At 36.3% G+C, this 18,660-nt stretch overlaps 2 protein-coding genes across 6 annotated transcripts in view; one reads left to right on the top strand and one right to left on the bottom strand.

The window, feature by feature from the left end:
* Positions 1–13,384, top strand: TDG (thymine DNA glycosylase). 4 transcript variants are annotated; one of them, XM_039338198.1, is made up of 10 exons: positions 1–145; positions 5,139–5,281; positions 6,687–6,892; positions 8,441–8,510; positions 8,992–9,127; positions 9,214–9,296; positions 9,385–9,479; positions 9,931–10,102; positions 10,427–10,555; positions 11,260–13,384. In XM_039338198.1, exons 2-10 carry the CDS (start codon positions 5,191–5,193, stop codon positions 11,394–11,396), a joined length of 1,119 nt encoding a protein of 372 aa, XP_039194132.1. In that variant the 5' UTR covers positions 1–145; positions 5,139–5,190; the 3' UTR covers positions 11,397–13,384. The 4 variants fall into 4 exon arrangements, with proteins under 4 accessions (XP_039194132.1, XP_039194130.1, XP_039194129.1 ...); XM_039338196.1 differs by lacking the exon at positions 1–145 and adding an exon at positions 239–288; XM_039338195.1 differs by lacking the exon at positions 1–145 and adding an exon at positions 325–471.
* Positions 13,228–18,660, bottom strand: part of GLT8D2 (glycosyltransferase 8 domain containing 2) — a 16,791-nt gene continuing 11,358 nt past the window's right edge. For both annotated transcript variants that reach the window (XM_039338200.1, XM_039338199.1), the window contains exons 6-10: positions 18,273–18,357; positions 17,932–18,044; positions 16,676–16,842; positions 15,708–15,820; positions 13,228–13,914 (exon numbers count right to left, since the gene is read on the bottom strand). In XM_039338200.1, the coding sequence (XP_039194134.1) occupies positions 13,742–13,914; positions 15,708–15,820; positions 16,676–16,842; positions 17,932–18,044; positions 18,273–18,357 (651 nt within the window). In that variant the 3' untranslated portion in view covers positions 13,228–13,741. The remainder of the gene's footprint in view (positions 13,915–15,707; positions 15,821–16,675; positions 16,843–17,931; positions 18,045–18,272; positions 18,358–18,660) is intronic.

Below are 18,660 nucleotides of genomic sequence, written 5' to 3' on the forward strand. Positions count from 1 at the left end.
GCCTCAGAAAGCCGATCCATTTGCAGGTACTACCTTGAGGCAGGCTGTTTTAAAACTTCAAAGTGAGAAATTCAACTTTGAGTCTTCGCCCTTCACTCTTTGATTTGGCTTCCGATCCTGCCAATATTTCGCTCGTGAATTAGAAGTGAGTTTTGCCTTCTTATATTCCCCCCACCCTCCGCGGAAATTGGAACTTTGCTTTGTGGATCTCTCTTCCACTTTCGTATCTCTACCGGCTGGCTAGTCCCGGCGTGCTGAGAGCTAGGAGGGCGCGCGAGGCGGCGGAAGGTATAGCGCGGAGGGGAAGGGGCGCTGAGGGGCTGGGTTCGGAGGGGGCTTGGCTGGGTTCGGCGCTTGTTTCGTGGCCTTGCCTCGAGAGAGGAGGTCCGGCTCATTGGCCGGCAGAGCGGACGGCTAAGGGTGGTGGTGGTACCAGAGCCCGGAGATGGAAACCGAGGAGCCGGGGACCAGGTATTCGCGCGGAGGGGGGCTCTTACGCTGCTGGGGAGGAAAGGAACGACATCCACCCCCCCCCCTTGGGCGCTTTCCTGTCGCCGGGTTGGCGGTTACTACAAAGGGCTTCCGGCTGAGCTCCAGAAAAAGGCCGAGGCCTGAACTGGGTTTTTAGGAAGGAAATTTTACTGGATCTGGACCACAAAAGTTCGGAGATCATCAAAGGGCAGCCTCGCCTTCGCATCTGCTTCTTTTCTTTGCTGCCATCTAGGACGGCAGATAAATTTAATTATTATGGTTGGTCGCACAGTCAGCCAGTTGTTTAGATGGATTTTGCGGCTTTGTCCATTGATCAAGACCTTCCTAAGGATCTGGGATAGGCAAACGTTGTTTAATAATATTAAAGATATTGTCACAGGATGGAAGCTTATACAGCTAGAAATACCCTTATGCAATTGATAGATGGCGATTTTGTCCAGGCTAATGATGTTCTGATGTTTTGGAACTGCAACCTAAGGCATCTATTACTGTTGACACTATCTTTGCTTTCTTTTGCCACAGTCGTTCTATTTGCAGGTCTTTATCTCCAATTCTGTCTCCTCTACGGTATTCTGCTGTCTCCAGGTACAGCAACATCGACTATCCAGACATTTTTATTTTCTCTTGCAGGATCTTTACTACAAAGGGAAAACATTTTTTTGTCTTCTTTATCAGCATTGCTAAGCCTGCAGATGTTTGAATTCTAAAGTCCCAGAGTACTCCATCTTCTTCATTTTCTATAACTTTGTCTATTTTATGGTCCTACCAGTTGTTGCTTGCAGGCAAATCCTACTTCTTGAAAATGTTCCAATGCATCCTTGTTCTACTTTGCCATGCTGTTGTTTATAGTCATTCTGCAATTTTCTTGCAACCCTCAGCTAGGTGGCCCATTGTTTCTTTAGCTTCTTTACGTTTGCTGCCCTTGCTGTCGTCTGAATTCTAGTTTTATATGCATTTGGTCTTAACAAGGCTTAAGCCAGAATTAGCTCCTCTGTTTGTTTTTTCAACTTTACTGCTGTTAGCTATTGTCAGGTCTTATTATCTGTTTTGCCTACTAATTTTTTTAAAGTACTTACTGGCCATATAATACTGTGCCTTTCCATGTCTCGTTTTTCTTCTTTATTTTGTCTTTCTCATAGGCCAATTTAATCTCTGGTATTACAAAAAGCCTTCATAGTATACTAGCTTCCATGCACCTTCTTCACTGTCCTTCACATATTTTGTCAATGCTCTTTTTTTTCTTCTTTTCCTGTCTGGTGTACTTGCAACACTTCATGATCATCTGTACTATTTGATAAATAGAGTCAACTTTGCTGTGTGATTGAAGGACATGATTTGTTGTTATTTTCTGGTCTTCTATTTTAGCTTGAGTCCAGTCTGTTATTCCATGTGTGTGTGCATGTGTGTTTGTGCTTGTGTGTATTTTCAAAGGTGTGTGTGTGTGAAAAGTAAGTGAGGGCAGGGAGATTGGTTTTTAAAGAAAGCTACTGTTATGACTTTATTGTGATATTACAGTAATGGATTGAAAATCACTGTAAAGCGTGTTAAGAATGGGATTAATATCTGATAAATGGTCCCTGTAAATCTTGATAACATTTCAGATCTGCTTTCAAATAACAGATGATAAAACCAGAGCTTGCCCCATATTGCTAATGAGAATCCATCATAAAAAAGATGAAATATAAAATGCCATCCTCACCAGACATACAGCTCTCTGTGGAATCTGAGCATCTACTGAAGGTTTATTCAAAGGTGTTCTTTTACAGAGTTTACTTAGAAAAACAAATACTTTTAAGATAAGCTAATATGGATGACACATTACTTTCCATTAAGTATCCTACTTAGGATGCAACCAGAATGAAGAAAAAATGTTGGCTTCTTCCTGGAAATCTTTTAATTCATTCTTCAGGTTGACACTCCAGTGTACTTAAATGATTGTAAGTTTAAAATTTAAGGTTCAGCAGAATTACTCCAGAAACTCCAACTAAAGAGCACAGATCTGTGAACACAGTTCTGGATAAGAATGTCCGACTTCACACAATGACTCTACTAGCTTGGTTAAGAGGCTTTTTTCCTATTTTCTTTATCCATACATAAGTTAGTGGCAGGAAGTGTTGCTCTTTCTTTCTTGCTTTGCATACTAGGATACCTCTGCTTGCCGAACTTTTACTTTATAACTGCTTGGATTGATATAAATCATCGTACATGTTCATAGTCTTTATTCCAGAGTAACTGATAAAATGCTCATAAATTTTGTAAGAGCACACTTCTATAGGTAGCAAATTTTTAAATTGATTTCAGGAATGCATTCTGAATACAGGTAGTCTTCGACTCACAACTGTTTGTTTAGTTACCGTTCAAAGTTACAACGGCACTGAAAAAAGTGACTTATGAATGTTTTTCCTCACTTATGATCATTGCAGTATCTCCATGGTCATGTGATCAAAATTAAGACTCTTGGCACTTGATTCCTATTTATGACACTTACAGTGTCCCAGGGTCATATGATCACCTTTTGCAAACCTCTGACGAGCAAAGTCAATGGGGAAGCCAGATTCACTTAACAACAGTGTTACTAACTTAACAACTATACTGATTCACTTAATAACTGTAGCAAGAAAAGTTGTAAAATGGGGCAAAATTCATTTAACAAATGTCTCGTTTAGCAACAGAAATTTTGGTCTCAATTGTGATTGTAGATCGAGGACTAACTATATTTTCTAACAATTTTCAAATGGTACTTCAGGATACATTATCTTTACCTGATGGCACAAGCAACAATAGCTTGGTTTTCTTAATAGTGTCTTGATCTTTTTTTAAAAAAAAAAAAAATATGCACACTGGAAAAATGTGTCCTCGTTGGGTTGTTGTTTAATAAAGGCATTCATGTCTTGCTGGGAGAAGATTTGATAATATGAGACCACTGGTGAAAAAACTCTAAAGCTGGTGCATTGTCCAAAAACTGCTGAACTACAATTCCTAGTATGCCTTGGCTATTGTTCATGCTGTTAAAGCTGCTCTGAGTTGTAGCTCAGCAGTATCAAGAATGTAGAGAGAACCACACAGTATTCACCAGGGGGACAGTGAAAAGGGCCTAAACAGTAATTTTAATTCTTGAAGAAACGCCATCTGGTTAGGCCTTTCTTCAGATAACCCTTTCCCAGCACTCTTAGGATTTCAGTCCAAAAACAAACAACTAAAGCTAATGATATGAAATAAGTGTAATATGAGCTGAATATGTAGTTTCTTCCTTTAGTATAAGTTGTAGTTTTCACACCAAACAGTTCCCCACAGTGAATTACTGTAATCTAAATTGCATAGATGCAAACTGTATAGATGTAAACCATGCATCTGTATGACTCAGTTTTTGCTATGTCATATTATCAAGCTAACTGGTGCAAAATAGATGACAGCAGATATTTGTATCTTTACTGTACCATTTTGTACACATCTGTATACCACATTGAATGGTGGTCTAGTTTTTGCAAACCAAATCTGGTAGGCTTATGTAAATCATGTTGATTTCCAAATTTCAGTATACTGTGTTATCCTGTACAACAAGGATTATGTGTAATACAAAGATAGGGCAATGAATTAGACCAGGGGTCCCTAACCCCTGGTCCATGGACCAGCACCAGGCCACTGCATGCCAGAAATGGGGCCACACAAACAAGTGAAGCCCCATCCACAGGATGCAGGCAGCATGCAAAACTACACCCCTTCTAGTCCGCAGAAAAGCCTCTCTCCACGGAACCGGTCCCTGGTGCCCAAAAGGTTGGGGACCACTGCATTAGATAATCAAGTTGGGTACCATACTCATCTACTCACATATGAATTTATCCCTGTGTGAAAGCAGGCACATATACGTATTTGATCCCTGTCTTACTTCACTGATTCCCAGCAGTCTTGTTCCCTGTGAGTTGGCTGAGTACTTAATTTGACTCAGTTACAGGTAGTCCTCGACTTACAATTGAGACCAGAATTTCTGTCGCTAAATGAGGTGGTTTTTAAGCAAGTCATGCCCAATTTTACAACCTTGCAATGGTTGCTAATTGAATCATTGCAGTAGTTAACTGAATCATGTGGTCCTTAAGTGAATCTGGATTCCCCTACTGACTTTGCTTATCCGAAGCCAGCTGGGAAGGTTGCAAATGGCGATCATCATGATACAGGTATACTACAACTATTGTAAATACATGCCAGTTGCCAAGCATCCAAATTTTGATCATAACTGTTTGGATACTGGGCTGGTTGTCAATGTGAGGACTAGTTATAAGTCACTTTTTTTCAGTGCCATTGTAATTTTGAATTGTCACAAAACAAATGTCGAGGACTACCTGTATTTAGTTTCTTGCTGTTAATGTCAGGAGAAAACTAGTAATCCTTTTCTGCCCATCAGCTGACCTGTTGGAAGCGGGGGGGGGAGAGGCTTTTGGAAGCTGGATTCTATTTGATTGTGGGCTCTACGCAGTTTCTTGGCTGATTTTTGCCCATTCCTGATCTAATACATATGGGTTAAGAATTACAGTACACATTAACAACCTGACAGACACTCATATCAGCTGTACAAATGTATGTCCAATACTATGGGAATTTCCTCCTTAACTTACTATTTGAAATAATATTTTTTCGTCTTTTTTTTTAAGGCACTACACTCCTCTTCAACCAGCCTTTTATCCCTTTTCATACAACCAAACGATGGCTGCAGCTCCTAATCTGGAGGTGATGAATGAGCATGAAGGTCTTCAGGAAGTTTTGGAACCAACCATTGCTCAGGAACCTATTCAAGGTATCTTTATTTTTTTTCCACTTGGAACATTGAGCGCGAACTTGAAACAATAGTTTCTTTGGAATTTGGAGAAATTGCAGGATCGTTTTGTTCTCCAAAAGTTGTGAAGAGCTTTCTTTAAGATAAAATGTACGCTTAAAGAAATAAGTTTTGCGAGAAAAGTGGCTTAAATGAACCCTTATCTTAAATATATATATTTTTATTATCCTTGATGAAACAATAAGGTATCCGGATCATATTTTAAAATAGTATGTACTGAATTCTACAATTTTTTACTGAAAGAATAATATTCCCACAACATGACATTCAAAATGGGCTACTTCAGTTAAGGTTGTCCTTCATTTAAAAGTTGCACTCGTGTACATATTTGTCCAAAAGAAAGCCTTAATGGGACTACATTTTGTGATTATCTTGTAAATCGTTTATTTCCCATGCATATTTCCCAACTGCCTTTCATGAGTAATGCACAGAATAATTTCATTATGTACTAACACGATGGGACTGCTCATTTCTCCCATCGCTTATTCAGGTCTTCTCAGTAAAGCTGCACATGGAGTCATAGATTATTAATTGAAAAGAAAGTTTTCATTCTTCTGTGTACTCTGAAATATACAACTGAGTTCATATATCATGCTAAATCAGTTTTCACTCAAGAAATCACAGTGGCTGGACTCACATAATACATTGAAATTAATGCAAGCTTTAAATCAACCACCATTTAATCAACAGGACCAATTCACTGGATTTCTCCCATATGTCCCCTGGAAATAGTGATCATACTCTGTGAAAAGTTAAACACAGCCATCTGAACCAATAGATTATTGTTACCTCGCAATTACTGTGCATTATTATACAAATTTTAATAACATTCTGTAATATTTTCTAGTAACTATTAGTTGATTTCAGAGACATTTTCAAGTGTGATTTCACTCAGTTGCATTAAAGTTTATGACTTATCAATTGCCAGTATTTGGGACAATTTGAAGATGATAGCATTTGTTTGATTAAGGATAAAGATGTGGGTGGGTGGGGCCAAACTTTAAGCTCCTTCCTTCCTATATAGATTTTGTAACCTTAGGGAGGAGGTTCTTCAAAACACTAAGAGCTTTTTGAGGGTTTTGGAAAGTAGTCCTCTAAGGAATTGCTATGGGTTGGGAAAGCCCCAGAAATTGCATATTGAAGACACTGATGAACAATGGAAGAACATGGGGGAGAAGCCATGTGGACTAGGAGAGACAATAAAGTTGCTGATTAGATCTGTGTACCAAAATTTCTCCATTGTTATGTTGGTTGATGGTAAGTTTTGCTGGGGAAAAAAAAACTTGATAAAGTTAAAAAAAAATCAAAACTAAACAAGAAAATTCTTCTACCTTCACTATTAAATAAGATGTCTCTTGTCTTTCAGCAACTGTTAAAGGAAGGAAAAGAAGAAATAAATCTGAACCCAAAAAATCTGCTGCCAAGCCTGTAAAATCCAAAGGGAAACAGGAAAAAATCACAGATAGTTTCAAAGTCAAAAGAAAAGTTGATCGCTTTAATGGTGTTTCAGAAGCTGAATTGTTGACCAAAACTCTTCCTGATATATTGACCTTCAATTTAGACATTGTAATTGTAAGTCAATTGTAAAAAGCAGTTGAACTATAGATAATAGTTAACTAAGCAATTTGTTGATAAATTCTTGGAGGTCTTCATGATAGCCTGTTGCGAGTATTGGATATGTTTGGGCTTTATATGGAAGTATAGAGCTCTCTGTTGACATTTAATGACCTTTTTGTGATATATCATTTCTGGTTTTCCCTTGCTATCTTGAAGAATTTTCAGGACCAATTGATTAGACCACAGGTCGGCAACCTGCGGCTCCGGAGCCGCTTGCGGCTCTTTGAGCCTTCCCCTGCGGCTCCCAGCCTCCTCTGCCTTTGCAGAGAGAGACAGAGACAGAGAGAGGAATTGCGCTTCCCTGCTTTTCTCTCTCTCTCTCTCTCTCTCTCTCTCTCTCTCTCTCTCTCTCTCTGTGTGTGTGTGTGTGTTTGTGTGTGTGTGTGTATATAAAAAAAAGAGAGTGCACTCACAGTGTTCTCCGAGGAGCTCTTCCCTTTGCTGCATCTCTGCAGGAAGCAGGAAGGGCAGGAGAGAGCTAGCTAGCCCAGCTAGGCTGACTCAGGAATTCTGGGAGTTGAAGTCCATGAGTCATAAAAGAGACGAGGTTGTCTACCCCTGATCTTGTTGGACAACAGCCTGAAGCTTGTCAGGTGAGCAGCAGATAGGAGAGGGGGGGGAGAGAGAGAGAGAGAAAGAGAGAGGGAGAGAGAGAGAGAGAGAGAGAGAGGAGAGAGAGAAAGAAAGAGAGTGGGGGAAGAGGAGTGGCAGACCAAGGGCAGAGAGAGAGAGAGAGAGAGAGAGAGAGAGACCCTTTTGACATCTAAAATGAAGATAACACTGCATATATCCTTTTTTTACCTGTGTGTGTGTGTGTGTGTGTGTATGTATATATATATATATATATACATACATACATATACATACACACACACACACACACACACACCTATAATAAAGGTAAAAAAGGATATATGCAGTGTTATCTTTATTTTAGATATCAAAATGGTTTTGCGGCTCCCAGTGTTTTGTTTTTGGTGGGAAACGGGTCCAAGTGGCTCTTTAAGTGTTTTGGGTTGCCTACCCCTGGACTAGACAAAAGAGGTTATAATTTCTGGAGATTAAAACTCATGACTTCTTTATTAACTTTGAATTTTAATACTGTATATTGTTTTAATCCGATAGCCTGTATTAGGAAACATAAAGTTATATAATAAAAGGTGTCAATTTAATGGATGCTCAATTAATGGATTTTCAGTGCAACAGTTAGTTTCCATCTGAGCATGTCTAAAATAACTACAAAATTCATTCGGGTGAAGTAGACTGAACATGTATTAATTTATATGACAATATTTCTGTACTGACAATTTGCATTATTTGCTTAATGATGTTATTATGCAAATTATATAAATCACCATGAACAGACCAATTTATTGGATAGTCAGGAGTGACAGGTGCCCAGTTTATCCAAGTAATTTACTTGTATTGTTTTTGTTCTTTTCATTACATCTAATACATCTTTTATCATGAACATTAAGATTTCATTTATGTATTCTTCCCTAGATTGGTATAAATCCAGGTTTAATGGCAGCCTACAAAGGTCATCATTATCCAGGACCTGGAAATCATTTCTGTGAGTATCCTTTTTCGTGAACTCTGGAAATTTGGTTATAATCTAGAATTTTCTGGTTGTAGTAACAGAAAGTAATAGGTCCTAGATTAAATTCAAAGCAAATTATGTGAAACATACAAAAACAAAGGTGGATTTATTGATACCTGGACTGGGAACCAGTAGATTGGACAAAGAAATGAAAAGAAATCTTGAAGAGCGCAAAAACCTACCATCAGGTTGATAAGAAACCTGTTTAGATATAACTATGTAGACACCATCGGTTGAGCTTGATTCAAGAGAGACTTCATTATTTTCTTTAAATAATAATAAAGATTATGCTATATTATCTTGACTAGCTTCATTTTGCATATGATTATAGTTGCTTTGCTACTTTTGAAAGTAAAAATAAATATAATTGAATAAATATAATTTAAAAATAAATTATAGAGTTTTGATATGTACTTTCCAGAAAATATGATAAATACATTTTTTGACTCCATAGGGAAATGTCTTTTTATGTCTGGGCTAAGCCTAGAACAATTGAATCATATGGATGATCATACTTTGCCACATAAATATGGTATTGGATTTACAAATATGGTGGAAAGGACAACACCAGGTAGCAAAGACCTTTCCAGGTAGAGTTCATTTCAAGTTATCATACAGTATTTTTCAGAAAATTATAGTCTTATTTTTTATTTGTGCTATTTTGTCCTCTTTTCAGCAAAGAATTTCGGGAAGGAGGACGTATTCTAGTGCAGAAATTGCAGAAGTATCAACCTAAAATAGCTGTTTTTAATGGAAAATGTAAGTTTTTCAAAAATGAGACCTAGGCATTTTGTTGTGGTTAAGCTTGCATTATAACTGATGGATCTATTTCCAATTTTTACTGTAGGTATTTATGACATTTTTAGTAAAGAAGTTTTTGGAGTGAAGGTTAAAAAATTAGAGTTTGGACTACAGCCACATAAAGTTCCAGATACAGAAACAGTAAGTTCTTGTCTTGCTTAGGAATATAATTTTTTTACATTTATTCAAGGACTTTTTTATTGAAATAATATTTTAGTATATTATTTCAATATATTATTCAATATATTATTTCAATAAAATAATATTTATTTCAATATGTAAAGCAAACATCTTAATGTTTAGGATACGAGTCTTCATTTAAAATTATTGCTGTTTTCTTAAGAGTTTAAGCCAGGGGTGTCAAACTGCTGGCCTGCGGACCGGATGCGTAATGGCGAAATCGCACCCACCCCATTGCCGGCAATGGAAAAAAAGTTGCAATACGTCACGACACGTCATGCGATGTGACGAGTTTGACACCCCTGGTTTAAACTTTCAGCAAATGTGATAAAGATCAGATCACTTTGTAACAATTTTAGTATTTGAAAATAATACCAGTTTGATGACATAATTCATTGCTTTTTTTGTACAGCTTTGCTACGTGATGCCATCATCCAGTGCAAGATGTGCTCAGTTTCCTCGTGCACAGGACAAAGTTCATTATTACATAAAGCTAAAAGACTTAAGGGATCAATTGAAGGGGGTCACATCAGCTGCTGAAGTCCAGGAAGTGCAGTATACATTTGATTTGCAGCTTGCACAAGGTATTCCATTTGAATCAAAGTAGTAGTAATGGATTATTAATATGTCAAATTTTCAAAAGTAAATCAAAGTAGGCCTAGACAGTTATTTCATGTTATGAGCTAATGGTTTACAGTTCTTACACATTTCAGATTTAATAATTACACAGCAATGTAAACTCCATTGTGATTTCTTCTGCAAGGCAATTCTTATCAATAGAACAGGATATTTACAAGCTTTCAAGCTATAATTTGGTTTTATTCTGAAATAGGATAATTTTGACAAATGGTTTTATGTTTAAGAGTTCAAAAAGAACAATTTCAACATTGTGAATCTTGTTTATGCAGAGGAAGCTAAGAAGATGGCTGTTAAGGAAGAAAAATATGATCCAGGTTATGAAGCAGCCTATGGAGGAGCTTATGGTGAGAGAACAACCTCTGAGAATGAACAGTGTATCTTCCCCACAAATGGAACAGGTACAGCATGGAAAAACTCAAATTAAATCTTTATTTTAATCTTTTTTCCCTGAGAAGTTAATAAAATTGTTTTGGGGCAAGCTGGTCAGCTGCAATAATTTGAATACTTTGAGCTTCATGACCCCAATTACCTCATAATCTTTCTGCCAGTACATTGAACGGATGGAATAAAAGAAAGCAAAAATAATTCCATTTGTCAGTTTAAGCAATATTCATCTTTTGCATTGTATGCAATGGGAGGGTATTAATTTAGTACAAAGGGCAATTCAAAGTTCTCTTGTGTTGAAAATATAGAAAGCAAGTACAAGAGATTTGGACTAGAAACATCACTTCTAGTCCTGTTTCTTTTCTACAATGTGGGAATGAGAAAGACTGCAAAAATATCCTCAAAGAAGCAGGAATCTTGGATTTTCTTTTCTGAAATTGGAGCTTTCTTTCCAATCTCAGAAAAGGAATTCCAGCATAGTTTTTAGGCCTGAAATTTTGTCCCAGAAAGCCAGAAGATTTGTTTAATTTTTAAAAAATATTCCTAAACATAAAAATGCATTTTGAATTCACTATAAACACATGAACAGCATAAACGTTATAAAATATGTGCTTCTATATTCATCATGTATTTTGCATGTAGTTGCATGTATTTTGGTGCTCCTTTTTCCTCCCTTAGTTTTAATAGCAGCAATTGATGTAGGTTTCTTTTTATGCAGCAACCAACATGGAGTACAGCAGTGGTTCTTCTGTTGGCGATGTACCTAATGGACAATGGATGACACAAACTTTCGCAGATCAGATTCCTGAATTTAGCCTCTCAAGAGCACAAGAAGAAGGAAGAGTCAGTACTTAGAATCGACTCTATATTCTATAGTCATGATCAAGAACGGTACCTCAGTTCCCCAACTGAAGCATTTTAATAGCATTGTGCCTCTTAGTTTTTCTTAGGATAAGTCATTTTGTTAGATGAATTAGATTAATTTAAAGAAATATCCTTTGTTAGAGAAAAAAATTCTCTCCCGTCCTTTTTTTTTTGTATCAGGTTTTATAGCTAAAATTATTCCATTTTTGCAGTTTTAGCCAAGTGATTTCTCATTTGTGATGTCCAATGTCTTGTTTTAAATCCATATTTTGTAAGATACTCTGTGAAGTTACATTTTTAAGATATCCTTTCCTGGGTGTTGGGATATACCCTATGTATGCTCATATATATGAATTAAAGGGCGGAAATTTAACACTGTTACCAAACAGTAACATTTTAACAAAATAGTAGAAACCCATTAACAGAAGTAACTCAGACAGAACTCCAGGTTAGTTTATCTCTCTTTCCCCAAAAGTGACTAGATTCCTAATTGCCCCTGGGTTTTGTCACTTGTGGTTGAATGTGAAAACTGCCTTTTGAAAAGTGGGGGTTGAGCCACATTTACCCTTAAATTGAAAAATATTTTTCAGGGACCTAATTCTATATGTTTTATTTGTTTACCATTATTTCAGTTGCAGTTTCTCTTTTCTCTCCTCCTACCACTCTGCTTTTAATTTATTCCCAAATTATTTTAGCTGTGAGTTACTACTGGATATGGTGCTCTCTGTAGGCATATGTTGCAACAAGTTCAGTTGGCATTGCTGGTATCAACAAATGGTTCATTTTGAGTAAAACAATGCTTTTCTATGCAGTCAATATAACTACTTTTGTATTTATCTTTCTAAGTTAGGCTTGGAGAAGGAAAGATAGATGTGAGAACAGGAGTTGCACTATTTTTTCTGTGACACTTCACTGTTCACTTGTGGAGGATATACACTCTGTTAGAATATTCTCCATGCTGTGCTAAATTTGCAATGCAATAGATTGTGACCATTGTCTTTCTAAAAACATAGTTCCTTCTGAGAATGTTTGTGCTACCAGTATCTATGCCTTCTTTTCTCCTCCAGCCTGCTTTCTCCTTGAGGGGTGGAGATAAAAGCAATAAAAAAAGTAAACAGTTTTTTTCAAAATCTATTGATTAAGTGCTTTAGATACTTGAATTATGTACCAGAATTCTATTTCAATGTGTATATAATTTAGATTATCTAACTACTTCAAAAATAGCTGGAATGTTTAAAATGTTTTATTATATTGGCATTAGGAAGTAGGGTTGTATGGATCAATTTAAAATCAAACCATAGTCACTTTGGAACCTTTCCAGAGTGTTTTGATTTTTTGCTCATTAAAAGATGAGCATATTTATGACCTGCCACAAAATAATGTACATTAATCCTCCAAGCCTATTCTTTTTAATATTATGATGTGTATCTAGTTCTGATCATGTTAGTTAGTCTCTGTGGAAATTCCATGTCAATAGTCTAGTAAATTCATTTGTAGCACAATCTTATGCATGTTTATTCAAATTGAGCTCCACAATATTCAACAAGGTTTACTTCCTAGTAAGTGTGCTTAAGATTGCACACTTATGTGTCACTGTTTACATGGATACTTTTTTGCAAGTGCTTGAAATGCCTTTGCATCAGGGATCTGGAACATTTTTTTAAGCAGAGAATTATCTTGCTGCAGATCATGCATAGCTCACTATTATGATGTGAAAAGGAGATAACTTGTTTTGAAAGAAACATCCAGATTAATGAGATATGAATGCACATCCGTTCTACAATATGGTGCTTTAAAATGTATTTAGTATGTCTGATCTGCCTTTTTTTTTTTTTTTTTTTTTTTTGAAAAAAAATTGTTATAATATTTTCTGGTGCTTTATGTAACATTGTTTAAAAGTCAATAATTAATTGTATTGGTGTTGTTACAACAAAGCAGTTTTAAATTATTTGAAATAAAATAATGGATGCTTAATTTTATTTGGCTTAATTTTATATATAGAAGATGCACTTAAGACAAAAACAAATTTATTCAAACAGTATTACAAAAAGTATTTTGGTAAGTCCTTATTTACAGAATTATTTAAATAGAGACCTTGGTGTTATTAAAGATTGTTTTCCTTAACAATGTTTCAGTTTCAGCTCCTGCTAGAAAGAGTGATAGTGTGCATACTTTGTGGCCTCATTGTCCTTGTGGTAAAATTTTATTTTGATGCTTATACATCATAAGATTCAGTTATACAGTAGAGCCATGTTCACTAAATACCATCTCAAATATATATATAACCATGATCATGATGAAAACTGTTTCTGATGTCTTAAAGATAAATGGCATAATTAGGTCTTAGGACGAACCAGTTTAAAAGTTCCTGAAGGGTCAGGAAGAAACCATTTTTCCCAAAAGTCAGTGTGTCCACTAGGGTAGCCCCAAGGCTTATATCTCCCATTCCAGTGAAGTAACTTGGCCTCCTGAAGAAAATGCTCTGAGTATCTAGCATCAGGACTCCATCCTATTGGGGGGGGGGGGAAAGAAAAATAACATTAATTTTTAGCAAACTTTTCTCTTGCTTAACAATAAATTGCATGTGGATGGCATTTAGTTAAATTTAAATGTGTTCAGTGCCAAACTAAACTTGTTTACCCTGATCTAAGTTATGTTGAATTCAGTGTACTTTGGGATCTGTAGACATAGGAGTAAATACGTGGAGGGAATCCACTTGTATTCACACAATATGTGAGCTGGGCAGCCATATAAATCTGTTAAATACATAAATACATATATGCATACATACAAACATAAAATCCACCAGTCCTTTTCAAATGATGCTAGGAGTTTTACAATTCCAGCCAAACACATCTCAGAAGCTTACAGCCATAGAGATATGACTCATGGAGCCTGCAGAGCCAGAGCCAATAAGTGGAATAACAATTGTATATTGTAAAGGTCATTAAATTAAGTAGCTCAACTAATGACCCATCCCATCTCTCTCCAATGAATCATTAAACAAATGTGCATGAGGTAAGTGGAGCATGGAGTGCCTCAGAGGTGGGGAAAGACTTTGGAGGCCTAGCACAGGGACAGGCCCACCTGCCCTGGCCCTCCCAAGGACTCCCCACCCTCCGAGAAGTCCTGTGCTCTGCTTCCCCCATCCCATAGGTCTTTTCCCACCCCTACCAGGTCCCCTTAGGCTTTCCAGAGGGCTGTAATGGATTGCTTCATTATGCAGCCACGTGGCATTATTCCATAGCGTTATTTCGACTGGCTGAATTGCATTTTGGTATTGATGCCGCTTCTGGAATAGTGCCATGTAGCCCTGTGATAAAGCAATCTATTTTGTTGCCTTAATGTGGTTTGTATAGTGCTGCAGAAGCTTTCTATAGCTTTCAGAAGCTTCTGCAGTGCTGTGCAGACTTCATTAAGGTAGCAAAATGGACCACTTTATTCCCAGGATTCAAGGCGATGGCCCAGAAGCAGCTGCCATTATATTCCACCCGAAACATGTTACCCACTTCTGTGTGACTACCACATGACACAGGGACAAACTGCTTTGCTGCCTTAACGAGGTCTCATTAGCCCTGCAGAAGCATTCTACAGCATCCAGAAGCTTCTGCAACACTGGAGACCTCGTTAAGGCAGCAAAACAAAGTGGTTTGTCTGACAGTCACCATTTTGTCCCCACCCACAAGCAGGCAGGACAAAATGGCCATATTCAGGTTGCCACCATATGGTCCAGAAACACAAGGCTTGCCCTCCTTCCCCAACATGAGGTCCGGAGAGCTTCAAAAGATAAGTACGGTGGGTGATGGACATGTGAGGAGCAAGATGGGATGGGAGAGAGGTGGGGGGCGCTGCAGCATTCCTGTGGTCAGTCATAAAGTTGAATGACCATTGTAATCTTTAAACAGGACATAAGCAATTTGGGGACATCTGTTGTAACTTTAAATGTTCATTAAATGATCTGTCATATCTCAAGGACTACCTATATTCAACATATCTAATAACATTATTCCACTGTTGTCTTGTAACAACTAATGTGTCAATACTAAAGTACATAATATTCTGTACTTTTATCAAAGTGGCACAATTTACTAGTTGCAGAAGAGAATACTGTGCTGAATATTATATGTGTAAAGTGCAGCAACAAACAGAATATACATGATCATAAACATTCAGTTGAAGATATCTTGCATTTTAATTGTTAAACTAAACTATACCACAATGCAAACTTTTTTTAAAAAAAAATAGCTTAGTATAATCAAAGAAAACAAGATAAAAACATGCTTTATCAGAAGCAAATTTTACCTAAATGTCGAATATGCCACAAAGGATTAATAGTTGTATATCTTCCATGGAAAACAATGAGCATTGGAGAAGTGGCCACACCTCCTGCAAGGGTGCTGCTATAGAGATTTTCTCTGAAAAAGTTTTTTAGAATGTCAAATGGGTGGAAGATTTATTTTTAAAACAGCTATTTTACTAAGTGGAGATGCAGTCAATAAAGCAAAATACAATTCAACTAGAACAGTAGCGAAGTAGAACACAATTTGAAGCTCAGTACAGTAGGTGACTGGGCTAATCATGCACCCCCACACTTTCAGTTTAGGTATGCTCAACTTCATTAACTTAAAACTGACTTTTTTGTTTTTAATCTGAGCATCATCAGAAACTTATCAAACTATTGGTTTGCTAAACTAAATACAATTACATCCTTCAAAAATGTGCAATATTTTTTTTATTAAAAGTTTTACAAATTATAATATAAACCCCTCCCACCCAATCCCACCCCTTCCCCCACTTCCCAGAGCTGATTACAGGGTAACGAATAAACAAACATAATCTAACTAACATTAACCAACTATACTATCAATCAAAACCATAACACACTCTAACTCCTTTTCAAAGCAAATATTAACAAATTAAAAACAATAATAATAATATAATTAAAACTACTAATAATTATCTAAAATCTACTTGTATGCAAAATAATACTTTTCAGTTTCATGTTTTTCATAATCAATGTGCAATATTGATTATGTACTTAGTTCAAACACAAATATAATGCTGTAGTAAGAATGACTTTTGAGCTAGTGCAAATTAAAGACATTCCAGACAGTATTGATAATAACATTAGTCTTTGTGGTGAGAGTCTGATTGTTCGTAGAGCAGGACAAAATAAATATGGCATGCATTTTTACAATCATCAGCTGTATATTATCAAATAAACTCAATGCGCAATCAGTTCCTGCTATTAGAGGACTCTTGATACATACGCTACATTTTTCTGCATCCATTTTTCTAACTGCTTTGTGATGTGTTGGTGCTTCCACTCTGTCATATTGGCTACAATCACACCAGGATTAAATGTGCAGGTGCTGGGACTTATACCCAGATCTCGGATTGTTTGCTTTCGATAGTCCAGGAAGCCCATATAAGTGTTCTAGGGAAGAAAGGAATATATGAAATCTCAAAACTATGTGTGCACAATTGGTAGGGGCTATGAGGACAGAGATCAGATGCCTTTTACTACTTGAGACACCACCTCAAATATGGGCTAATGATTAAAAAAATGTGGCCAGGACAAAAATCAATTTAGATTTAATCAGATTATGTTTAAGTATTACGCAGTTTATATTACTTCCATGTATTTTCAATAACAAGTATATTAAAATTTCCTGGCAACTTTGGGAGGCTTGTTTGGGCCCAGATCCAATGGTTTCTATTTAGTAGTCAGAAGAGCAGATAGAGCAGGGATATGATAGCACGTAGTTAATTATGCTTGCACTCTACCTGTCTCCCAGAATTTCTCTCAGAGAAATAGAGGCCACATCCATGGAGACAGTTATTGATCATCCACAGGAAAGAGATTTTTATATTTAATACCTTTAATAGTACATAGGATATGCTACCTGATTGAAATGATCCTATTAAATGTGATGGTTTGAAAAGTCTGATTTATTTATGATGTGTTATCAAGTCTATGTCAGCTCTTAATGATCACATATCGGTAGATAGATATTCTCCATGATGATTTGTCCCTAACGCCCTTCAGTTCTTTCAATTGTAATGAAGACCCTAGTCTGTTTTAAATTGAGGGGAGATGTTACATTTATAAACCTTTAAAGGCAAGCAGCATACATCAAAATTTTAAGCCTTTTAAAGACTTAATTTTAAGTCTTTTCTGTCTCAACTTCCTTTCCTTATTATAGTATTAGTGAAACACAAAACAAAACAGTTACACTGCTACACATTCCTGCACTAAAAATACATTCATGTTTGACTCTTGAACAATCTATGTAGATTTCTGAGCATCACTACAGAAGTTCTTCCAAGATTGTTTTATTATTTTTTCAGTATCTCAATATAACCTACAGCTTTGTATTCCTGGAAGTCTCTCATACAAATATAATCCAGTTCTACTAAACCTCTAAGATTAACCTAGGGCTAAGCTTTTTTTTTTAAGGAAAAATATAATCTTCCCCTTACTACCATCGCCAATTAATATATTTTAGAAATGTTTTTTTTTTACCTGCATTCCTACACTTCTAACCATTTCATGAGTTGAAGGTAGATCACAGTCATCTGAAAAAGCTGCAGCATGTCCTCGGATTAACTTTGTATCATATAGATCTTGGATGTCTCCTAAGAAAAAACAAAGTTATTTCCTCTCTCAAGAAATACCGGTATTATCAATTGCCTTTACATATTCTGATATAAAACTTAAAAAGTCTCTAACAATTTCATTATAAGACCCTTGCCACTACTTTCAAACATTCAGATGTATAAGACAGAGCAAAGTTGTAACAATGACATAAATATTTTGGAAATGATGTATTAGGAAATAAGCAGGATTTTTTTTTCATAGCTTACCTTGTACAATCACGTCATCATCAAAATAAATCACTTTTTCATGTTCATGGATAAGTAGAGGGAGGTAAAATCGAACAAAGTTTAGCTGTTGAATGTTTTAAAAAAATATTAATAAAGTAGACAGTACAAATTATTTGTATCTAGTTTACTAGATAGTATTATTTAATGTAAATATCTATCCTTTACACAATAACATGTCTAACCTCTACCAAAAACAAGCAAACACCCATGTAATATACACTAGTGGAATTTTGATTTGCATGCACATTTGCATATTGTCAATATTATTTACAAAAAGAAAACACTGTTGCTAATCTTGTTTTTCTTTTTCTATTGTTTGGGCTACGAAAACTACTATCTCTAGTGTTTGGAAGATATCTGAACATAT

This window comes from Crotalus tigris, unplaced genomic scaffold (genome assembly GCF_016545835.1).
Source record: "Crotalus tigris isolate CLP2741 ecotype Arizona unplaced genomic scaffold, ASM1654583v1 scf7180000017694.5664430, whole genome shotgun sequence".
Classification (NCBI taxonomy): domain Eukaryota; kingdom Metazoa; phylum Chordata; class Lepidosauria; order Squamata; family Viperidae; genus Crotalus; species Crotalus tigris.